The 18,773-nt window shown below is 39.9% G+C and overlaps 1 protein-coding gene across 1 annotated transcript in view; it reads right to left on the bottom strand.

Moving 5' to 3' along the window:
• NNT (nicotinamide nucleotide transhydrogenase) overlaps nt 1–17,705 on the bottom strand; it is a 43,176-nt gene extending 25,471 nt beyond the window's left edge. The window contains exons 1-11 of the mRNA XM_032205309.1: nt 17,649–17,705; nt 16,648–16,845; nt 9,593–9,822; nt 8,178–8,395; nt 7,427–7,514; nt 6,606–6,694; nt 4,863–5,050; nt 4,513–4,646; nt 2,078–2,269; nt 706–859; nt 108–269 (exon numbers count right to left, since the gene is read on the bottom strand). Of these exons, the coding sequence (XP_032061200.1) occupies nt 108–269; nt 706–859; nt 2,078–2,269; nt 4,513–4,646; nt 4,863–5,050; nt 6,606–6,694; nt 7,427–7,514; nt 8,178–8,395; nt 9,593–9,822; nt 16,648–16,798 (1,606 nt within the window). The 5' untranslated portion in view covers nt 16,799–16,845; nt 17,649–17,705. The remainder of the gene's footprint in view (nt 1–107; nt 270–705; nt 860–2,077; nt 2,270–4,512; nt 4,647–4,862; nt 5,051–6,605; nt 6,695–7,426; nt 7,515–8,177; nt 8,396–9,592; nt 9,823–16,647; nt 16,846–17,648) is intronic.
• Between the last annotated feature and the right edge of the window lie 1,068 nt (nt 17,706–18,773).

Here is an 18,773-nt window from a genome sequence, read left to right as displayed (position 1 = left end):
CTTTGCCATTTTAAAAGACAAATCAACAGACATTTGTCTAAAGCTCACATAAAAGGAGCTGTGCCTCCTTCAAGTAGAGAACAAGCAGCTGTATGACTGTTACTTACCTGAGATAGCATTAGTCACTGACATAAGTGGAGAGTGAAGAGCAGGAGTCACACCCCATACTGTATGGTACCCCACTATTCCAGCTAGGCCAAACGTCGTCACCATTTGCGTGAAAGCAGTATTAGGAGCTACAATGCCCAGTCCTAACATGCTAGCCAAGCCTAGAAGAAAAGCAGAGGAAAATTATTTTACAACTTTTGGATAGTTTCCTGCATTTAAACTTATGGGTATTTAAGTCTCACATAATACATTAAAGATTGAAGATTTTTGATTCCACTGCAAAGTATAGACAATTCCTAGCAAGAGTGCTTCAACAATTTAAATGTTTTACTGATATTTTAAAAAGAAAGACAAAACACATATACATACACACCGCATGAGTCAGCGCTGTTTGAAATGTTAATACTTTTGCTTAGATTTCTAAAATGTTATTCTCCTCTCAAAAGCAATTACAGAGCACTGATTTTGTGCTAGGATACATCAGCCTGGTCTCTGAGCTAGTTATTAAATTCCATAAGTAAAACGAGGAGTCACTTAAAAATACTAATTAAATGAGGAACAGTCTACACTGATTCTCCAACTCCAGAAATTGCCTACCTGCTGTGTATACAGAAGCACTAGTCATAGTTTTTCTAAAAGGTGTAATAGTAGCTGCTTTTTCCGCTTCCAGCTCTGCTACAGTCTTCTGCTTCACAGGAGCTCCTTGAGGAATGTTATTTGGTGGTGGTGCTGGGAAAATCACCTTGCCATCCTGACAAGAGATATTTACAGTTATCCCTAACGTAGCAAATGCTTTAGAGTTAGAAGAGCATACTATTTTTAATCCTGTAACTCAGTGAAGTCTTAACACCCTAGAGCATCTTCCATTTTATGCGTCAGAAGTTTACAAGGCTGAAGGAATAGTAGTACATCCTGACTAAATTAACCACACTGGTTCGCACAATTATCTGACACGATTTAATGCTGGGGTCCAAGTGCACCAGGTAAAAGCACAGCACCTGGCTTGAAAGCAGGACCCAAGACAAGGAGGGAAGTTCTCTTAAATGGAAAACACTTTTTCAAAATAAAATGGGGGCTTGGAAAAAGCAAGTTCTACTACAGATCAGAACTGTAATCAGTCTGCCCAGACCTCATAAAGGTTCCAGGCATGTGTCTCACTTTTTTTTTTTTTTTTTTTGTGTTCCCAGGTCTCTGAAGGAGTACCTACTGGACCTGAAGACTGTACACACCTACTCGGTGGTCTATAGATCTGAAGTCAACATAAGCCTCCTCCAGAGTAGATATTTAAAAGCATTAAAACATCTTGGTAACGTTATCCAACAAAACTCAACAAAAATTAGTACCTCTTGTTACCTAATAAAAATGGAAGTGTTCTGAATACTGTCATTGCACAAGGAAAGCCCATACTGGCCCACGCCCAAAGCTTGTATTTTATTATTTCTTAGTAGAACTTAAACTATCCTGCATATTCTAGTTCCCCTTTTTTTTCCTGAAGTTACTCTTATATAAACAGAAACATGTATTTATGTATTAAAAAAAATAGTAGTAATAAAGGAGGAATGTTTTTATGGGCCTGTAGTAGTATTTCTAAACTGTTTTAAATAACTACTTTTTATCACATGAAAACAACATCAACATTTAGTATTTTTCTCTTTTTCAACAATAGACATAGGTATTTGTTTCACCATGGTAAGAAGACAGAACCAAAAGGTTTCCCTTCACAAAAAAGGACAGAGGAATTTTCAATTGAACATAGACACAATTGTTCACAACGTCCACCGAAGCACCTCTGAAGTCTGTCAGCATGCAGTTATCTTTGAATACATTTTAAGGAGACAGCAATAATAAACGTGAAAATATTAAAATAATTAAAATTATTTTAAAATATTAAAATAATTAAACTATTAAAATAATTAAAATATTAAAATAAAGTACCTGCAAGTTAAAAAGGGAGTATTTATTGACTTACCTTCATTACTACAGTTCCTCTAATTACATGATCCAGAGTGCCGTAATCAAACTGATCTTTTGGATCAAAGTAGAAGTTCTCTTTGTCAGGACTAATAGCCTTTAGTAGTTTGATAATGTTATTGGAATATAGAGTACTGGCCTGAGTAGCCATTCTGCTAGGCAGGTCTGTGTAGCCAATGTGTGTAACACCCTGAAAAAGATTCAAGTAAAATATAAGGACCAGTCTTTCAGTGTTCTGAAAAAGCAGCATCTCCTCCAATACATCCTTCTGGAAATATGTATCCGAACAGTTTCATTTTTCTCTGTTACCTGCTCTCTAACAGAATTAGCTGAGAGAGGGTTACTTACAACAGTTAGAAAATTCAACACGATCAAAGCCAACACATTAAATGTTATTAGCAACAAGCCAATATGACAAAGTCATACTGGTACAAGAGATTAACTTCTCCAAATTAATACTGTTCTTTCAGAACTTAGCTTGTCTTAAAGCAACCAGGTAAAAGATTATCCTGCTCAGTGCTTGGCACCTTCTCAATCCTTCCTGAGGGCAATTTTCCTGGAGGCAATTTTCTATACCACAAATGAGTAAAAGGAGCTTCCTCAGAGCTAGCTAGCTGTCCAAGAAGTATGCTCAGGTTCACACTTATGTAGAAATATAACACAATATATCCACACTGCTCACAGAACAAGTGTGAGTACACCTGGCTGTCAGACTCTTGAGCTTTTAGAAGATGTTGGAAATTGAGGCTGGCATACACCCCTCATGCTCTAGCAGATTCATGTTAAAACACTGCTCCTGCAGCTCACAGCTAAGAACTGTGCATACTTCTAGGAGCTCCAGCTTCTTGATGTAATGCTGTAGGACACTGCTAATAGTTCTGCACTGCTGCTCTTTTCCACAGCTCCACACTATATGCAGGGCTAATATGCCTCTGACTAAAAGCACTCCACATAAATTCTTCAAACAAGTATTTGTTTATTTCTGTTCTACGCACTCTAAGTTCAGTTTTTAAATAGAGACACCAAAAGTCTTGAAAACCACAAATAAAATGTATGACTCACAATATATGCGTACAGCCCTGTTTATATTAATGACAACCATGGTAGCAATATGTTCTAGAGGCTTCCCTAGAGTACAGTACTACTGGCATTATGCCCTTTCATTCACAGAATCAGAGAATGGTCTGGGTTGAAACGACCTTAAAGATAACCTAATTCCAACCCCGCTGCCATCAGCAGAAACAGCTCCCATCAGACCACGTTGCTCAAAGCCCCATCCAGCCTGGCCTTGAACACTTCCAGAGATGGGGCATCCACAGCTTCTGTGAGCAACCTGTTCCAGTGCCTCACCACTCTAAGTAAGAATTTCTTCCTAATATCCAATCTAAATCTACACTTCTTTAGTTTAAAACCATCACTCCTTGTCCCATCACTCCACTCCCTGACACAAAGTCCCTCCCCAGCCTTTCTGTAGGTCCCCTTTATGTACTGAAAGACCACTACAAGGTCTCCCCGGAGCCTCCTCTTCTCCAGGCTGAACAACCCCAACTCCTTCAGCCTGTCTTCACAACAGAGGTGCTTGAGCCCTCTGACCATCCTCATGGCCCTCATCTAAACTCATTCTATTAGGTTCATGTCCTTCTTGTGCTGGAGGCCACAGAGCTGGACACAGGACTCCACATGTATGTTACCAAATAACAACCTGGGAAATCTGCTACTTTGAACAGATTTCAGTAACCACTAATAGATTTCTCACATGTACTAAAAATAAAACCTATGAAATGAAAACAAGCACTCAACTGAGTCAATAAATACTGGAGCAAAAACAAAGTAGTTAGTCTGGCGCAGGTCAAAATTGCATAATCTAATGCTACTTCTGGTTTGGTTAACGAGTGGTTTGGATACTCTAGGGGAGATACAGTCATGTTGGCGAGGCTGATGACATATCAAGATGACACCCTTTTGAAGCTTAAGCTGCATTGAGCTAAGCCAGAGACTGCACTGAAGTACACACTGATACAGTCTGAACCTATTTAGTTGTACCTGTGACATGGATTATAACCTCCAGTTGTGGGAGGTGATGAGCAAGTCAAAGAATCTCTTGCTACTGATGTCTCTTTAGGTAGACCAAGAAACTCAGACCACACTCAGCTCAGCAGAAACAAATCACTGAACTGGAAGTCTAAGAAAAAACGCTTCCTTACTTACCAGCCTACCTAATACTACAAAAAGGTATTTGTTTCTGTATAATAATTTGAAGATTTTTAAAAAGAGATGACTTGCAACCAAATGCAAGTCTAAAGGATTATTTTAGTCCAAACAGACAAAATGGTTACTCGTTTTCAGCATACGATTTATAAAATCCTATCTTCAAATTAAGTATGAATGTGAATTCATGCAAACTGAGAACAATGTGCAGACCAAAATGCTTACCTTATGAACATACAGTTCTCCAGGCTTTGTAGTCTCAATGTTTCCTCCTGCTTCTGCAGCTAAATCCACAACAACTGAACCTTCCTTCATCGATTCAATCATATCTTTCTTAAACAAGACAGGTGCTCTTTTACCTGTCAAGACAGGACAAAGCAAGTTAAAAAATACAGCTTTTTTTCTGCAGACAGTTTGTGGAGAAAAAAGGTCACTTTAAATACAGATGTTTATGAGGAAAGAGGTACATACACAGAAAGCATCTAACACTTCTGTTTCAACAGCAGACACGGCGCCAAAACATGCAAACTTACACAAGCAGTAAGAAAAACTAGCATATTTCGTGTAAAACATACCTGGAATAAGTGCTGTAGTGATGATAATATCAACGTCTTGGCACTGTTTGGCAAAGAGTTTCATTTCAGCTTCAATAAATTCTTTGGACATTTCTTTAGCATAACCACCTTGGCCCTCTCCAGCTTCCTTAATGTCTACTTCCAAAGGCTCTGCACCAAGAGACTTGAACTGTTCCAGAGCTGCAGCTCTAGAGAGAGAAAATTGGGGGGTGGGTGGAGGAAAACACTGCATTTTCAGAAGTAGCTCGATCCACCATAAATTTTAGGATCTTTTTAGTGGTAGTCTTCAGACATGAAATCCAGAGCTTATCCTAGTACTAAGGAGACTAGGACTGAAGTCCTCAATTTTCTGCGTCTAGTGAAAGAAGTGTTTGCCTAAGTAATTTTAGGTCCCTAATGATGAGCCTCGGATAAGGAATGTAGGCAGCATTACAGGCGGGTTTCCTGTACAGTCAGTGGAGTGTCTCCAAGAAGCAGAAGAGCTGGGAACTTAGCTGTTTTGACTACATCTGCTCACCCAGTTCTGTTGCCTTGACTAGGTAAGTCTAGAGCCCTAACTTAGATGACTAAGGTAGGTGACTAATAAACACCATAGTTTGTGGCCCTGTCTTTAATCTGTGAAATGTGAAATACCAGTAAGTCTGGCTTTCACAGAGAGAATTGTTTTGAAACAGTTATTTGTACACTATTATGATGCAACGTAAATTACAGTTTTACCGTTAAAAACATATTATATCACAGTAAATAACATAATCCCAGTGAGGTGAAGATTCACAACATGCAGAGGATTTACCACAAAAATTCTCACACAATGAGATAAAAATATACAGGATGCTTAAAATTGGAATTAAAAGAAAAATATGAAATGCTTTAAACAAATTTTGTTCTTTTTATGACATACAGTTTTTCTGACAAACTAGAGTGAAAGTTTTTTTTAATAATGCACATCATAAATCTGGAGCATATTCATTTTTATTCTTTCATGTCAGATACAGCACTAGATGCTACTTCTGCATAAAAACAAACACAAGCAAGTAATTTAATGTAGATATAGTATCAACTATGGACAAATATAAGTCCACTTAACTGAAAAAAAAATTAATCACATTTGCATTCTCTGTATCAATAAGAATGCTAGTCTGTAATTTTCCCAGTCTATTACTCTAAAAATGGCCACTGGACAAAATAATACTTCTGAACATAAAAGAGATCCCCCAAGAAATCAGCACCTAAAGCAGCTTCAGATGCAGTTCCTGCTCCTTCACCTTGAGTTTCATAAATAAAATAACTTAATCTTTTTCTTTCCTTCAGCAGGCTGAAAGAAGTTCACCTCAAAAAAGTTCCTGGAGAGGTTCCCTCTGGGATCAGGAGAGTAGAGGGGAATGACAGTATGCAGCTATGAACCTGGATCAAAGCAAGCTATAAATGAGAGCACAGAGAGTCTTTCTTTACTCTTCTTCCCTGCAACCCAAAAAAACAGACAGATGCAATTCTGGACAAAGGCCCCACCTTTATCATTTTCATAAAGTGATTTTTTTATATGCATATAGTTATGAATGATTTAATAAGATCTTTGTAAAGTTTCAATGTTTTGGGGAATAAAAATTGAAGATATTAGGCAGGAAAAAAAAGGTAAGAAGGTAATTGTGATTCAGTGCAGAAAGTGTTTTCACAGGACTACTGCTGCAAACAACCTTAGCCAAAAACCATTTCAGATTGCTATTTCTTTTTTCACACACCCACCTTGTATCAAATCCACGAACCACTGCACCCATCGATTTTGCTGCTCCTGCAGAAGCCAGGCCAGCAACTCCTCCTCCAATGATCAAGACCTAGAACAACACCATTATCCTGCTTTGAGCATAAGCTAAAAGTAAAGCTGATTAGATAAACAGCAATGTTGTACCACTTTCACAACAGCAGATAAACCTCATCATAAACAGTCATTTAAGTGAGTTAACATAGGACACAAAACCCAGAATGACTGAAATTGCCCTATAAAAGTAACAGTTTAAAAGCTCTTAACTTCATTTATCTAAGAGCCAACTCATCTGTAGCTAATAGTTTATGGAAGCAGATATGGGTTTTCCCCTTAATTTCTCTCACTTTTTTTTTTAATCTTTACTTTCATTTCTCTTCATCCTAATCCAACTGCATGCAATTCCTTCAAGCGAAGCAACCCCTTCAAGCACAGCCTTCAACACATCAGAAATTCCAGCATCTCTGACTTTTCCTAACTGCTTCCTTGCCTTCCCCTTTTCCACCCAGAAAAAAAAAAGTATACATATATAAATTAAATAAATAAATAAATACATAAATAAAAGCATCCATGTATACCTAGTCTGAAGTTTAAAAGTAAGCAAACTTAAAACTCCAGTTACTTTATTCTTCCCCCGAGAAAACACTATGGGTAGTCAACAAAAATCCATATGGGAATACTAATGCATATTTCTGCAGTCTACAGAACTAGCCCCAAAGAAGCCTTGAACAGTTTTCAGAAGTGGTTAACTGTGATCAGGAACTCACATATTCCCCTGGCACAATATCTGTTTAATTGCACTTACCTTGGCCGGAGGAACTTTACCAGCAGCTGTGATCTGACCCGTGAAAAACCGACCAAAGTGATTTGCTGCCAGTACAACAGCCTTGTAGCTGTCAAGCAAGGAAGAAAACAGTCAGTATTTTCCCTGGCTCAGCACAATTCCACTCATGACAGCCATCAAAAAGATGCACATTTGACTAGAGCATACACGGCATGAAACAGGTTTACTGTTTTGCTCTTGGGCCCAAGTTTAACAGTCTTTCCATCTTTGCTCATGTTTATTGCCCTTTTTTTTAAAAAAAAAAAAAAAAATGATGCAATGCATTTTCAGAGAGGACTTTTGGACTGCAGAATACTGGATGTCCACAACTATTCACTATCTCAAATAAAATTTTCAATGAATAATAATGAATAATACATAACTTGCCAAAAGCTAACTGTTTTTCTGTGATGCTACTTTCAAAGGCTACAACCCAAGGTTCATTAGGGAAGGAACCATGCACACGCATTTGCAAAACCCAGAGTAATTTTGTAGAGAGCTCACTTAAACAAGCACACATTCAGGGGAAAAAAAAAAAAAAAAAAAAGGACAGCTAACTCTTCAGATTTATATGGCTTAGGGCAAGGTGCTCAACTTTATTTCTTTTGCCCATCTGCTTTCATGGCCTTCCTGGAATGGGTGACTGGACACCAAGTTAACATCACAGCAGCTGTCTGAAAATGCAGATTACTATGCAATTATGTTTCTTATTAATAAAAAGTAAGTTTCATACCCAGCAATGTTGGCCATGGAGCTAAGTGCATCATATCCCTGAGCAATGGTGACCCGTGGAACCTGATCCATAGCCAGGACGGTAGTTTTTTTTTCTGCAAGTTTTTTCAGGAGGTCTGGATTTTGTGCTGGGTAGATAAAACTAATCAGGGTAGCCGATGTCTTGAAAAGGTCTGCTTCATGTACACCTAGAGCCGGGTTATGTATAGGAGCCCTAACCTGAAGAAAGAAAGAAGTTTCCAAATTAATCAGTGGAAATAAGTCAGTGCACACTCCACTTCCTTTCTACAGCTTGTAGTCTGTTCATTTCCACCCACAAAATACACAAGGAAGGAAGCATATCAAAGGCTGTTTGCACAAATAAACTGAGTAACTGCATTTATTAGATGCATTCCATATATTAGAATTAGCTCCATGTAGGTGGCTGACAAAGCAATAATAGTCACACTTTCTGAAAGATCTCACAGCTTCTAACCAGCAGTTACTGGCTTTCATGACAGATGGTTTTCATGACAGACAGCTGTCTCAAAAACAGCCATCTGCAAACAAAATGAGTACTGAACATAGGTGAACATTACTCTACAGGGTAAGAATCACTAACCAATTTTGCAATGCACTACCACAAACAGGGCATTACAAGCATGAACCCCAGCAAATACCCATTTTGATCTATATTTAAGTTTTCAATGTTTTTTTATTTTTATTTTTATTTTTTATAAACAAACCAACTAAAAATGGTTGTTCACAAACTAACTCACGGAAACTCTGTATTCAACCCTAACAGAATAACTTGAGGAAAAAAAAAAAAAAAAGAAAAAAAAACACTTAAAGGAAGCCTCAACATCAAGAAGGCGGCACATTTTTTTCCCGTCAGAACACAGAATAACCTAATAGCTATCAAGCAACTTCGCTTTTAGCAGTCTTCCCTGATCAACTCCAATTACTCTAATTACAAGTACTTTTGAAACACACTGTTGCTGCACAATTTTTGGATGTCTGATTGAGAAAACTTAGAAACCTGCACCTTCAAAATTCCAAGCAACATTCCCTGAAGAATAACCTGGAGTTATGTGTTGCTAATCTTGGATTAGAAGTTTCTTATGGATCTTGTCTGATTAGTGTCCTGAACTAGACTAGTCTACCTTTCTCTAGAAAACAAATCCTCCAAGGTAGTTAAAAACTTGACAAGAAATTATCCTCAAATTTTTCAATGCTGTTGTTTACTAGTTAAGTACTATAGCTGCACACATGAGCTATAAATAAAAAGACTAAATTAAAGCAGAACTTAGAATGAAACAACAAAAAAAAAAAAAATGAAGGAACTTATTACTGAACTTTCAGTTGACTACTGGAAAAATTTGACCTATGTGTCTCTCCAAATAGAATGTAAGACAAATATATAAATAAAGCAATTACTTTGACAACCAAATCAGAAGCCAGGACTTCCTTGGTCCCCTGGATCTTTGCTCCAACTTCTCTGTAATGGTCATCAGAAAATTTGGAGGCTTCTCCAGCACCAGATTCCACCACAACATTGAAGCCTTGCTTAATCAAGGCTTGAACTCCAGCCGGTGATAGAGCCACTCTCTTCTCATTCTCAAATATCTCCTTGGGGACACCTACAGTCAGCTGTTTATAAGGAATTCCTGTAGGAGGCGGTAAGATAAGATAGCATTAGTTGCACTGAAGATTATTGAATTTATATTAACGATGCTCCCCAGTGTTGTACAGAGTCATGCACATGTCACATTTAATAATTCTCTTCAGGGAAACGGAAGAATTACTGTTTCTAGCAGTGCAGTTTACATTTCTTCAAATTATGCCATCTTTCTACATGCCCGTTCTCTCAGGTGTCAGCAGAGAAGCACAATCATCCACACAAGCACTAACAAGGGTTTACTGCAGTTCATACACATCTGATTTCATACAACTCTGGTTGTATAAATCAGAACAACAAACATACAATATAAGGTATTTTGGTGATAACACATTCAATCTGTTATAAGATGAATTTAAATTCCTCTCTAGTCACTTTAACTTTACTATGAAGAAATACAGAGATGAGTTTTAGTAGCAGAACTACGTTTTAAATAAACATCAGTTCTAAATGTCTATCAAAACCATATTACAGTTCTTAGGTCACTGCTAATGAATGTATCAAACATACCACAAAAGCAGATTGAAAGGCACTATTACATTAATGTACATCTCTAAAGGTTGCTAGAGAAAATGAAAAAATTAAGAGTTTTTTGAAATAGTGTAAGAATAATGAAATACCAGACTACTGGTTTGTTTATTTATACTTCTCTTTAATTTTATCTCCTTGCCTGAAGTTCTTCCAAGTTCTATTAAATAACACCAGGAAACCACAGAAGCTTCAATTTGCCAGTTTTAGCTTTGAATCACAGAATGGTTTGGGTTAGAAGGGACCTTAAAGATCACCCAGTTCCAACATCCCACACCTCCCACCAGAACAGGCTGCCAAAAGCCCCATCCTGCCTGGCCTTGAGCACCTCCAGGGACGGGGCATCCACAGCTTCTCCGGGCAGCCTGTGCCAGGGCCTCACCACACTGAGTAAAGAACATTTTCCCAACACCTAATCTAAATCTATTCCCCCTTGTCCCATCACTCCACTCCCTGACAGAGTCCCTCCTCAGCTTTCCTGTAACCCCCTTTAGGTACTGAAACACCTCTTCAGGGACTCCCCAGAGCCTTTTCTTCTCCAGACTGAACAACCCCAGCTCCCTCAGCCTGTCTACACAGTAGAGGTGCTCCAGCCCTCTTGTCATCCTCATGGCTCTCTTTGGACCTGCTCTTACAGCTCCACATCCTTCTTGTGCTGGGGGCCCCAGCGCCGGACGCAGCACTCCAGGTGGAGCCTCACAAGGGCAGAGGGGCACAATCCCCTGCTGCCAGCCACGCTGCTTTTGGTGCAGCCCAGGACTCAGTTGGCTTTCTGGGCTGCAAGAGCACATGGGCTCATACTGAGCTTCTCATCAGCCAACATCCCCAAGTCCATCAGGGTTTCTCTCAAACTTAACGTTTCAAGTTACAAACATCTAACTTTGTTCTTTGTAGTCCTCCAGTCTGATAGTTAAACTCTGATCCAGCCAAGTGTTTAAATACATTTATAAATAGAGTCTCAGGCAGAATAATCACATATCACACTGCCACGTTGCCCCAGTTACACTAGACAGCATGCACACAGGCCCAGTTCTGCAACATCTTTCACTCATGTGTACGCAGAATTTAAATCTGGATTCTGACATTTACATGAAAGGCCTACACTGCATACGTGTTCTTGAAAAATAGCGTGAGCCACTTAAGCAGTCACTCGTATTAAAGGTCAAGCAAACAAACAACAATGAAGAAGCAAACAAAAAAAAGGGTGATAGGCCTATTTTAAATTGCAAGTTTGCGTTTTAATTGGCCACCAATACTCTGCATTTTGCTATAAAAACTGTGCAAGACTAGGAATGTGTTGCACATTTTAGGAAGGCCTCCTTTTCATTTTTTGTTTGACTGCGATAGAAACAAGTAAAACAAAATCAAAGTCATATCATACTATGAGACCTTTACGGAAATTAATTATTTTGATATTTTTAAAATCTAAGCCTATCTATGAAATAAAACTGGGACTGAACTGTGCATAAAGCTGAACATCTGAAAATTTTAGATTAACTACTCTCAAGATACTATCAATTTGATTGAAAATACAATAGAAAGAGTTGCTAAGAGCTGGTACTTAAATATTTACCTGTACTTGTCATCCATTAGAAAAAAAATAAATTAAACACAACCAATAAGAAGGCAGCATGAAAGATAACGAAAGAACTACTTATTATAATTACTTTTTATTTTAGCTTTCTCTTTAAATTTCACTAATAAAACTGTAAGACAAGTGTTTTGCTATTTATTATGTTGGAGAATGTTTAAAAATTTTTAAGGCAAAAATCAATTTTTAAAAAAAATGCTATAAAGGAAAAGTAATACGAAGTACGAGAATGCACATCTAGAACAACAGACTCACAAAGACAACAATGCCTGGCAAAGACTTGCTTCATCAGCACACGCATCTAAACAGCACTGTGCAACTAAGGGCATCCTAATCACAGCATCACTAGATATTTGCAAACTATGGTAACTTTCTGTCAGTCATGCAGATTACATTATCATTTGAAGGGAACTTTCCCCTTATTTCTTCTCAGTACTGCACAATGAAGTCCCATTTATGACTTTCACGAAATCAACTCAATGCAAATGAATTCTGTTGTCTTTTAAAAGCAGAAATGAAACCAAAATGACTGAGGTTTGTTGGAGTGAGAGATGAGCCATAATTTCAAGAAAGAAGTATCTCCAGGACTAGAAGCAAAAAGCTTTTCAAGAAGCACTGAGAAAATAAAAACTAGGGTGCTACACATTTGCATTCTCCTCTTGGAAGTTTTTTGCAGTGGACAAATACAGAGAGAGAAAGAAATGAACTAGAGCACATACAGGAAATAAAAGGATGGCTGAAAATTTAAATGTGCGCAGCACTCGATGAAAGCTTACTTCCCAGAATATATTTCTATCCACGAAGGCCCAATTTTTTATGAAAAATGACATTTTGACTTATTTTTGTTCACTTGCTTTTGTGTGGAGTGCCAGAGCAGAAGAGCTAACAGCTACAAAGGACGTGAATATGTACTGTGTGCCAAATGTGTTTTCTCATTTCCTTCTTTCACATTATTGTGTTGCATGCAATAAAAACGTGAAGTTTTTTTTGTTGTTGTAGTTTTGTTGGGTTTTGTTTTTTTAATATAGAAAGCATTTGTACCTCCTCTACTAAGCAGAATGATTGGAAACCAACACTGAGGACTATGTCCTCTTCCAGTGCTTTGGGAAATCAAGAAGAACATTCAACAACTCTCATTGATCTATCCTCTTTTCTCCTCTGTCCCACTGCCAAACGTCTAGCAACCAGAACTCAAGTGAAAAGTGAAGCAAACAGGTGTCAGTTTGCCAGCCTTTACCCAGACCAGTTAAAAGACACTTTTTAAGGACACTACTCTGAGCTATCAGATCACTGAACACAAAAATGGAGCAGATGTCTACAATTTCAAAGCAAAGATCTATATTGAAACTTCAAGAGAGGATATGACGAATACTAGGTTTGAAGGAAGCTAAACCATTAACACAGATTTGGTTCGTTGAATCCAGCAGTTTCAGTTATAAAACTGGGACCCTGATTTAGTTTTTAACCTGAGAAAGCACATCTGCTAACTTGTCTTGGGTTTGAAATTGAATGAGTGAAGCTTCCAAGTTGCATTTTTAGGCCCCCACATTGGATAATCTCTTTACAGAGTGCCTTGACTATGTCTTAGTAACTTACTGCTTTATGACATCAAGAACATTTCTCAAAAACAGACCTCAAACACAGACCAATTTACACATACCTTGACCACTTTGAGTCACATGAAGACTTCAAATGTGCTGTTCATCCAGTAAGAGATACCCAGTACTTTTTCTGATATAAAGAATCAACACAAAAAGGATTTTGCTTCTATCAAACGTAGAATCATTAAATTTCACAGGCCTTAGAATATTAGCATTAAACATATGTAAATTAGAATTTAGAAAAAATGAGAATACTGAAATTTTAAGTAAGACACTCATTATTATGCTTTCTCACCCCCCTTAAAATAATCTCCACAGTGTAAGAAGAACAGTGGAAAGCACAGTCTTGAACTTTGGGTAAACACAATACATGCAGGTAATCTAGATCTCCAAGCTTCAGAAATCAAACAATTAAGAAGTATTATAAAAGCAATCTTTTCCACTTAGCTTCCATTCACAAACTGGGTATTTAAAGAAGATCCTAAATTAAAGCTAACAAGAAAACCCAGAATATTTTATGCAGAAAACATGAGAAAAATACTTTTTTTTTTTTTATCTCCTTAATCTGATTTCATGAAGTACCTTGTAGCAAAGTAGGATCAACAAATATCACCGACTGACTCAGACAAAACAGAAGGGAGAAATAAGCTACATTTTCTGGAACAGGAAAAAAGGATATGAAACCTGCCTAACTGCTAAATTACTCTAACAATAGCTTTAAATAAACCATCTCACCTGTTCTGAAGATGAGGACAAATTCAGCAGAACAGCAATATGATGTAGGCAAAAAAAAAAAAAAAGAATGATAAAGAAGATTAAACAAACACCTGAGCCCTGCCCTTACATGAGGAGAAGAGGTACACAGTTTATGAATAACATACAGATTAGCTTTAAAATTAATTGTCAACGAACTGTTATAGGTTTAAAGTCCTGCAAGATTTAGAAAAAAATATGAAAGAAGCATCTAAACAGAAAGGGCATTACAAATCCCAAGGTAGAGGGGGTTGAAAGTCACGTATCTGTGGACAAGCCCATCTGGATGCATAATAAGAAACTTCAGTTGGTCACTCTGTAAGCACCTATTAGCATGGTCTAGGAAAGCTTTGCATCTGTTTCTGAAGAACCTGATATTGGCAACTGGTTGACAGATTATTGGAATACTTGTTTATTCCTGTATGAAAACACTTATGATTTTAAGAAAGGAAAAAAATAGCAGCAACAGAAGCAGCTGTAAGAAACGTATCCATCCTCCAAGTTTACTTCTCAACTGGCTCCAAATCTCTTCACTGTGCAGGGAACTGTTATTCCTGTACTTACGACATCCTGGACTAAATGAAGGCTTATTTGAGATCATGGAAGTAATAACTACAGGCTTAAGAAGAAACACAGCACCGCTAGTCTTTTTGAAAAACTTGGTTTTCGTAATCTTACAGTGATTTCACCGAGCATCACTTTAAGCAATTTCCTAAAACAAAGAATAAAATGTATTTATTTTATACACTGTTGAATTTTGATTCAAAAACACTTAAGTATACAAAGGCAGCACTACTGTTACTGATTTGTCACTCAATTACTGCTTTATCCTTGATTTGTCCTCTGCTGAATGACAAATCTCAGGTTACCAAAATGAACCATAAGGACAGCTTAATTATCAACCAGAAGACTTATGGAACTTAATAGCTGTTCAATACTGAGAATTATATCGCATGAATATAAATACTACTCTCCCTTAAACAAAGGCTTCCACATGAGAGATTGGAAAGGACAGCATTGAATGCTTAAACATACTACACTAACAAGATTTATCCCTTCCTGTAGAAAAGTTTATGAAAATCAATTCATAAAAACAAGTAAAAAATATATATATACACATACAGACACAGTGATTTTGGAAAAAAAAAAAAAAAAAAAAAAAAAACAGAAGAGATCCTTCGGTTTCATGACCAAATTTGCAGTCAAAGCCAAACACAAGAAGTGATTACAAATCCAAACAACAAGAGCACTTACCTGGGATATTTGAGAAAGAACTTTGAACCTAGTTCCCCACATCCCAGGTTAACATGCTCAACTAAAGGATAATTTGCAATATCAAGACAGACAACTGTTTCTTTCTCTCGGATAATAAACACGGGGAAAAAAAATAGAAAAAAAATCACGGGATATCAAAACAATGCCCTGATCAGTTTTCACAGAACCTAGCTCCCTGGGCTGTCAGTCAAATAAATTCAAAAAAGAAGATTCTGAAATTCAAAGAAATTTCTCCATGCAACTTTGGCAAAAAGTCATGTGACAGATTATTAGAAGTTGTCAGAATAAGCAAACAACGCTCTTCTCCCACCACATTTCTTCAGAATCCCTGAACACCATGTCATTGACTTGTAAGGACCCCAAAACAGACCAGCCACTAATGCAGTTTGGCAGAAATTGTACATGATAAAGGTGTTTCTAAGTTATATGTTATGTGCTGTGTTTTCTCAGACATTTCAGTTCACAAACACTGCTGCTTTTCTAGACCTCAAGAAGATCTACTAACGTGGCATCTACTGTGCATCACATGTACTTTTTTTTTTTTTTTTTTTTACACAGGATAACTACAACCAGATACAGTCATGCTTTCAGATACTCTCTTTGTGAGGCAAGTACTTTCTACTGCATGCACACAAAGCAAAACTCAGGGGGAAGTCAGGCTTTTAGCTAAGAAAAGATTTAAGTACTACCCTCAAGCAAAATAAGCATCAGCAGGAGTTCTGACCACCTACCTGTAAAGAATATTTGGATCCATGTTATGCATAACAAAGACAAATACCTTCTGCATAAGCTCTGTAAACTAGCATAAAATTGGTAGCTTATTTTGAAAGCTTATTATAGCTTATTATGAAGTTTTGAAGTTTATTATATTGTAGCTTATTATGAAGTTTTGTCAACTTCAGCTGACTCAAGTAAGGTACAGATATGATTTAAGGATGTTCTTTTTAAGATTGTAAAATAGACCGTATAAGACTGTCCTAGCCCATCCAAAAGAAAAAAAAAAAAAAATCAAGCTATCTTTCCCTGTTAAAATAAGAGATTATTTACAACAGTTTAATCAACTTACCTGGCTTTGGAGTTGCCTGAGACCAGAGCGCCTGGTGGGTTCTAAACATCCGCAAGCATGGCACTTTTGCTGAATGCACCTTAGGTGGTAAGACATTGCCGAAAACAGGAGTGGAGCACCCACTAACAGCAAAGCGCAGGAGGCTCGTCATTTCGCCCAGACCTCCCGGCAGACTCCTTGCCACGTATGGAATCCCTGCTGCGCGTGTGGAAACAGAGCAGCACCAGTTACTGATGATAGCAGGCAGCAGGTATGTAAACTGGGCAGCCTGAGCCCCTGCGGCTGCCACCAGCCAGGCGCGGGTGCTTTCTCCCTACCTCCTCGCCGCAGCCAGAGGACAAAGCCCGCTGTTTGTCAGAGCGGGGCGGCTGGGCACAGCTAGGAAATTAACACAAAGAGGAGGGCACCCATGGCTCCCCAGGAGCAGCCCCAGCACCCCGCAGCTCCCCGGGAGGCGACCCAGGGCCCTGACAGGACTCCCGCAGGGGGTCGGTGAGGGCGTCCCGGGGCCAGCGGGCGAAGAGGGCTCCTCGCCCGCCTGTGCGGGGGGAAGGAGGCAGCAGGGCAAGGCGACGAGGCACGGCCCGGGGCTGGCAAGGCACCGTCCCCGCTATTTATAGCCCGCCGCCCCGCTGACCTTGGGCAGGCCGCTCGCCCCCCGCCGCCACCACAGCGCCCGGCGGCCATGGCGCCCGGCCGAGCCGCGCCGCCTCCCCCTTCCTTCCCCTTCCTCTCCCCGAGCCCCTCAGCCAGGACCGGCCGCCGCCGTCCTCCCTTCCTCCCCTTCCCTCCCCGTCCTGTCCTTTCTTTCCTTTCCCTTCCTTTCCCTTCCCTTCCCTTCCCTTCCCTTCCCTCCCCGGCAGCCGCTCCGCCACCGCCCCCCCCTCACCACAACGCGGCTCCCCACGGCGCGGGGCCGGCTCCCCGCTCTGCGCCCCGAGCCCCCCTTATCCCCGCTGCGGCCCCGGCCCTGGCCCCGGCCCCGGCACCGCCGCACCCACCGGCTGTGCCGCCGGCGCCGGCCCCGCCGCGGCACTGACCGACCTTGGGGCGAGGCGAGGCGGCGGGGCCGGGACGGGGGCGGAGCGGGGAGGGGGCGGGAGGGGGACGGGGAAGGCGGGGGGGGGGGGTCCCGGCCGCCGCCGCCGCCGCCATGGCGGAAGGGGCGGCCCCTTGTGAGGGGAGGGTTGGCGGCCGGGGGGGCGAGGGGAGAGCGGGGAAGGGGAGGCCCCCGGTGAGGTGAATCGGGGAAAAAGGAGCCCGGAGCGTGGTGCTCGGGTGCTGGCGCGGGGGCTGTTGGTGTAATTTGTAACTGCAAGGTGCGGGATTAGGGCTGGGGCTGATTTACGGCTGCGGGCAGAGCGCTCCCCTCAGGCTGTCCCCTGGTGTCAGGCGGTGAATTACGGCTGGAAGTGAAGCGAGGCAAGGAGAGCGTGAGGCTCCCGGGGTGGAGAGGAGGATGCCGAGCGCTGGTTGTTCGGGAGACAGCCGCTTTTAAAGGCGTTTGTGAGGAGGATTCGGCTCGGAGCTCTGCCCACGGGCTGCCGGGTCCTCGGTGTTTGGGGCTCGGAAACCGGGGGCAGCAGCATACCTCAGTAATATAAATATATTAAATGTAAATTAAATATATTAATGTAAGTTATAAATGTATCGATGTAAATTATAAATGTATCGATGTAACTTATAAACGTATCGACATAAAACAAATACATTAATACAAATTATATTAATCTTAGTTAAATATATTAGTATTGGTTTAATATATTTAATATTAAATATATTAATATTAGTTAAATGCATCAATATTAATATAAAGCAAACACTATATTTCTAATTATTAGAGCACATTTAGTTTTAAAACACAGCAGCAGTCCCTCCTCCCTTCTTCTCCCCAGGTAGAAACATGTTGTCACCCCTAAAAAAAAAAAAATGCGTTCTGAATAGTGATGAAGTTGCATTTTGTGGTTTCCCAGCACCAAGTACTGCAGGTCTGTGCAGGATTGCTTCTGAATTAAGTTTCAGGCTGTTAGGTAATGTGCTTAGGACAAAGCAGGTAACTCCTCTGATGGATATTTATAAGCAGCCATAGCTGCACTTGTTGAAAGTTTTAATCCAGTAGGATATAC

This window comes from Aythya fuligula, chromosome Z (genome assembly GCF_009819795.1).
Source record: "Aythya fuligula isolate bAytFul2 chromosome Z, bAytFul2.pri, whole genome shotgun sequence".
In the NCBI taxonomy this organism is placed as follows: domain Eukaryota; kingdom Metazoa; phylum Chordata; class Aves; order Anseriformes; family Anatidae; genus Aythya; species Aythya fuligula.
Note: the sequence above shows the minus strand (reverse complement) of the source record. Positions and strands in the feature narration are given on the sequence as shown.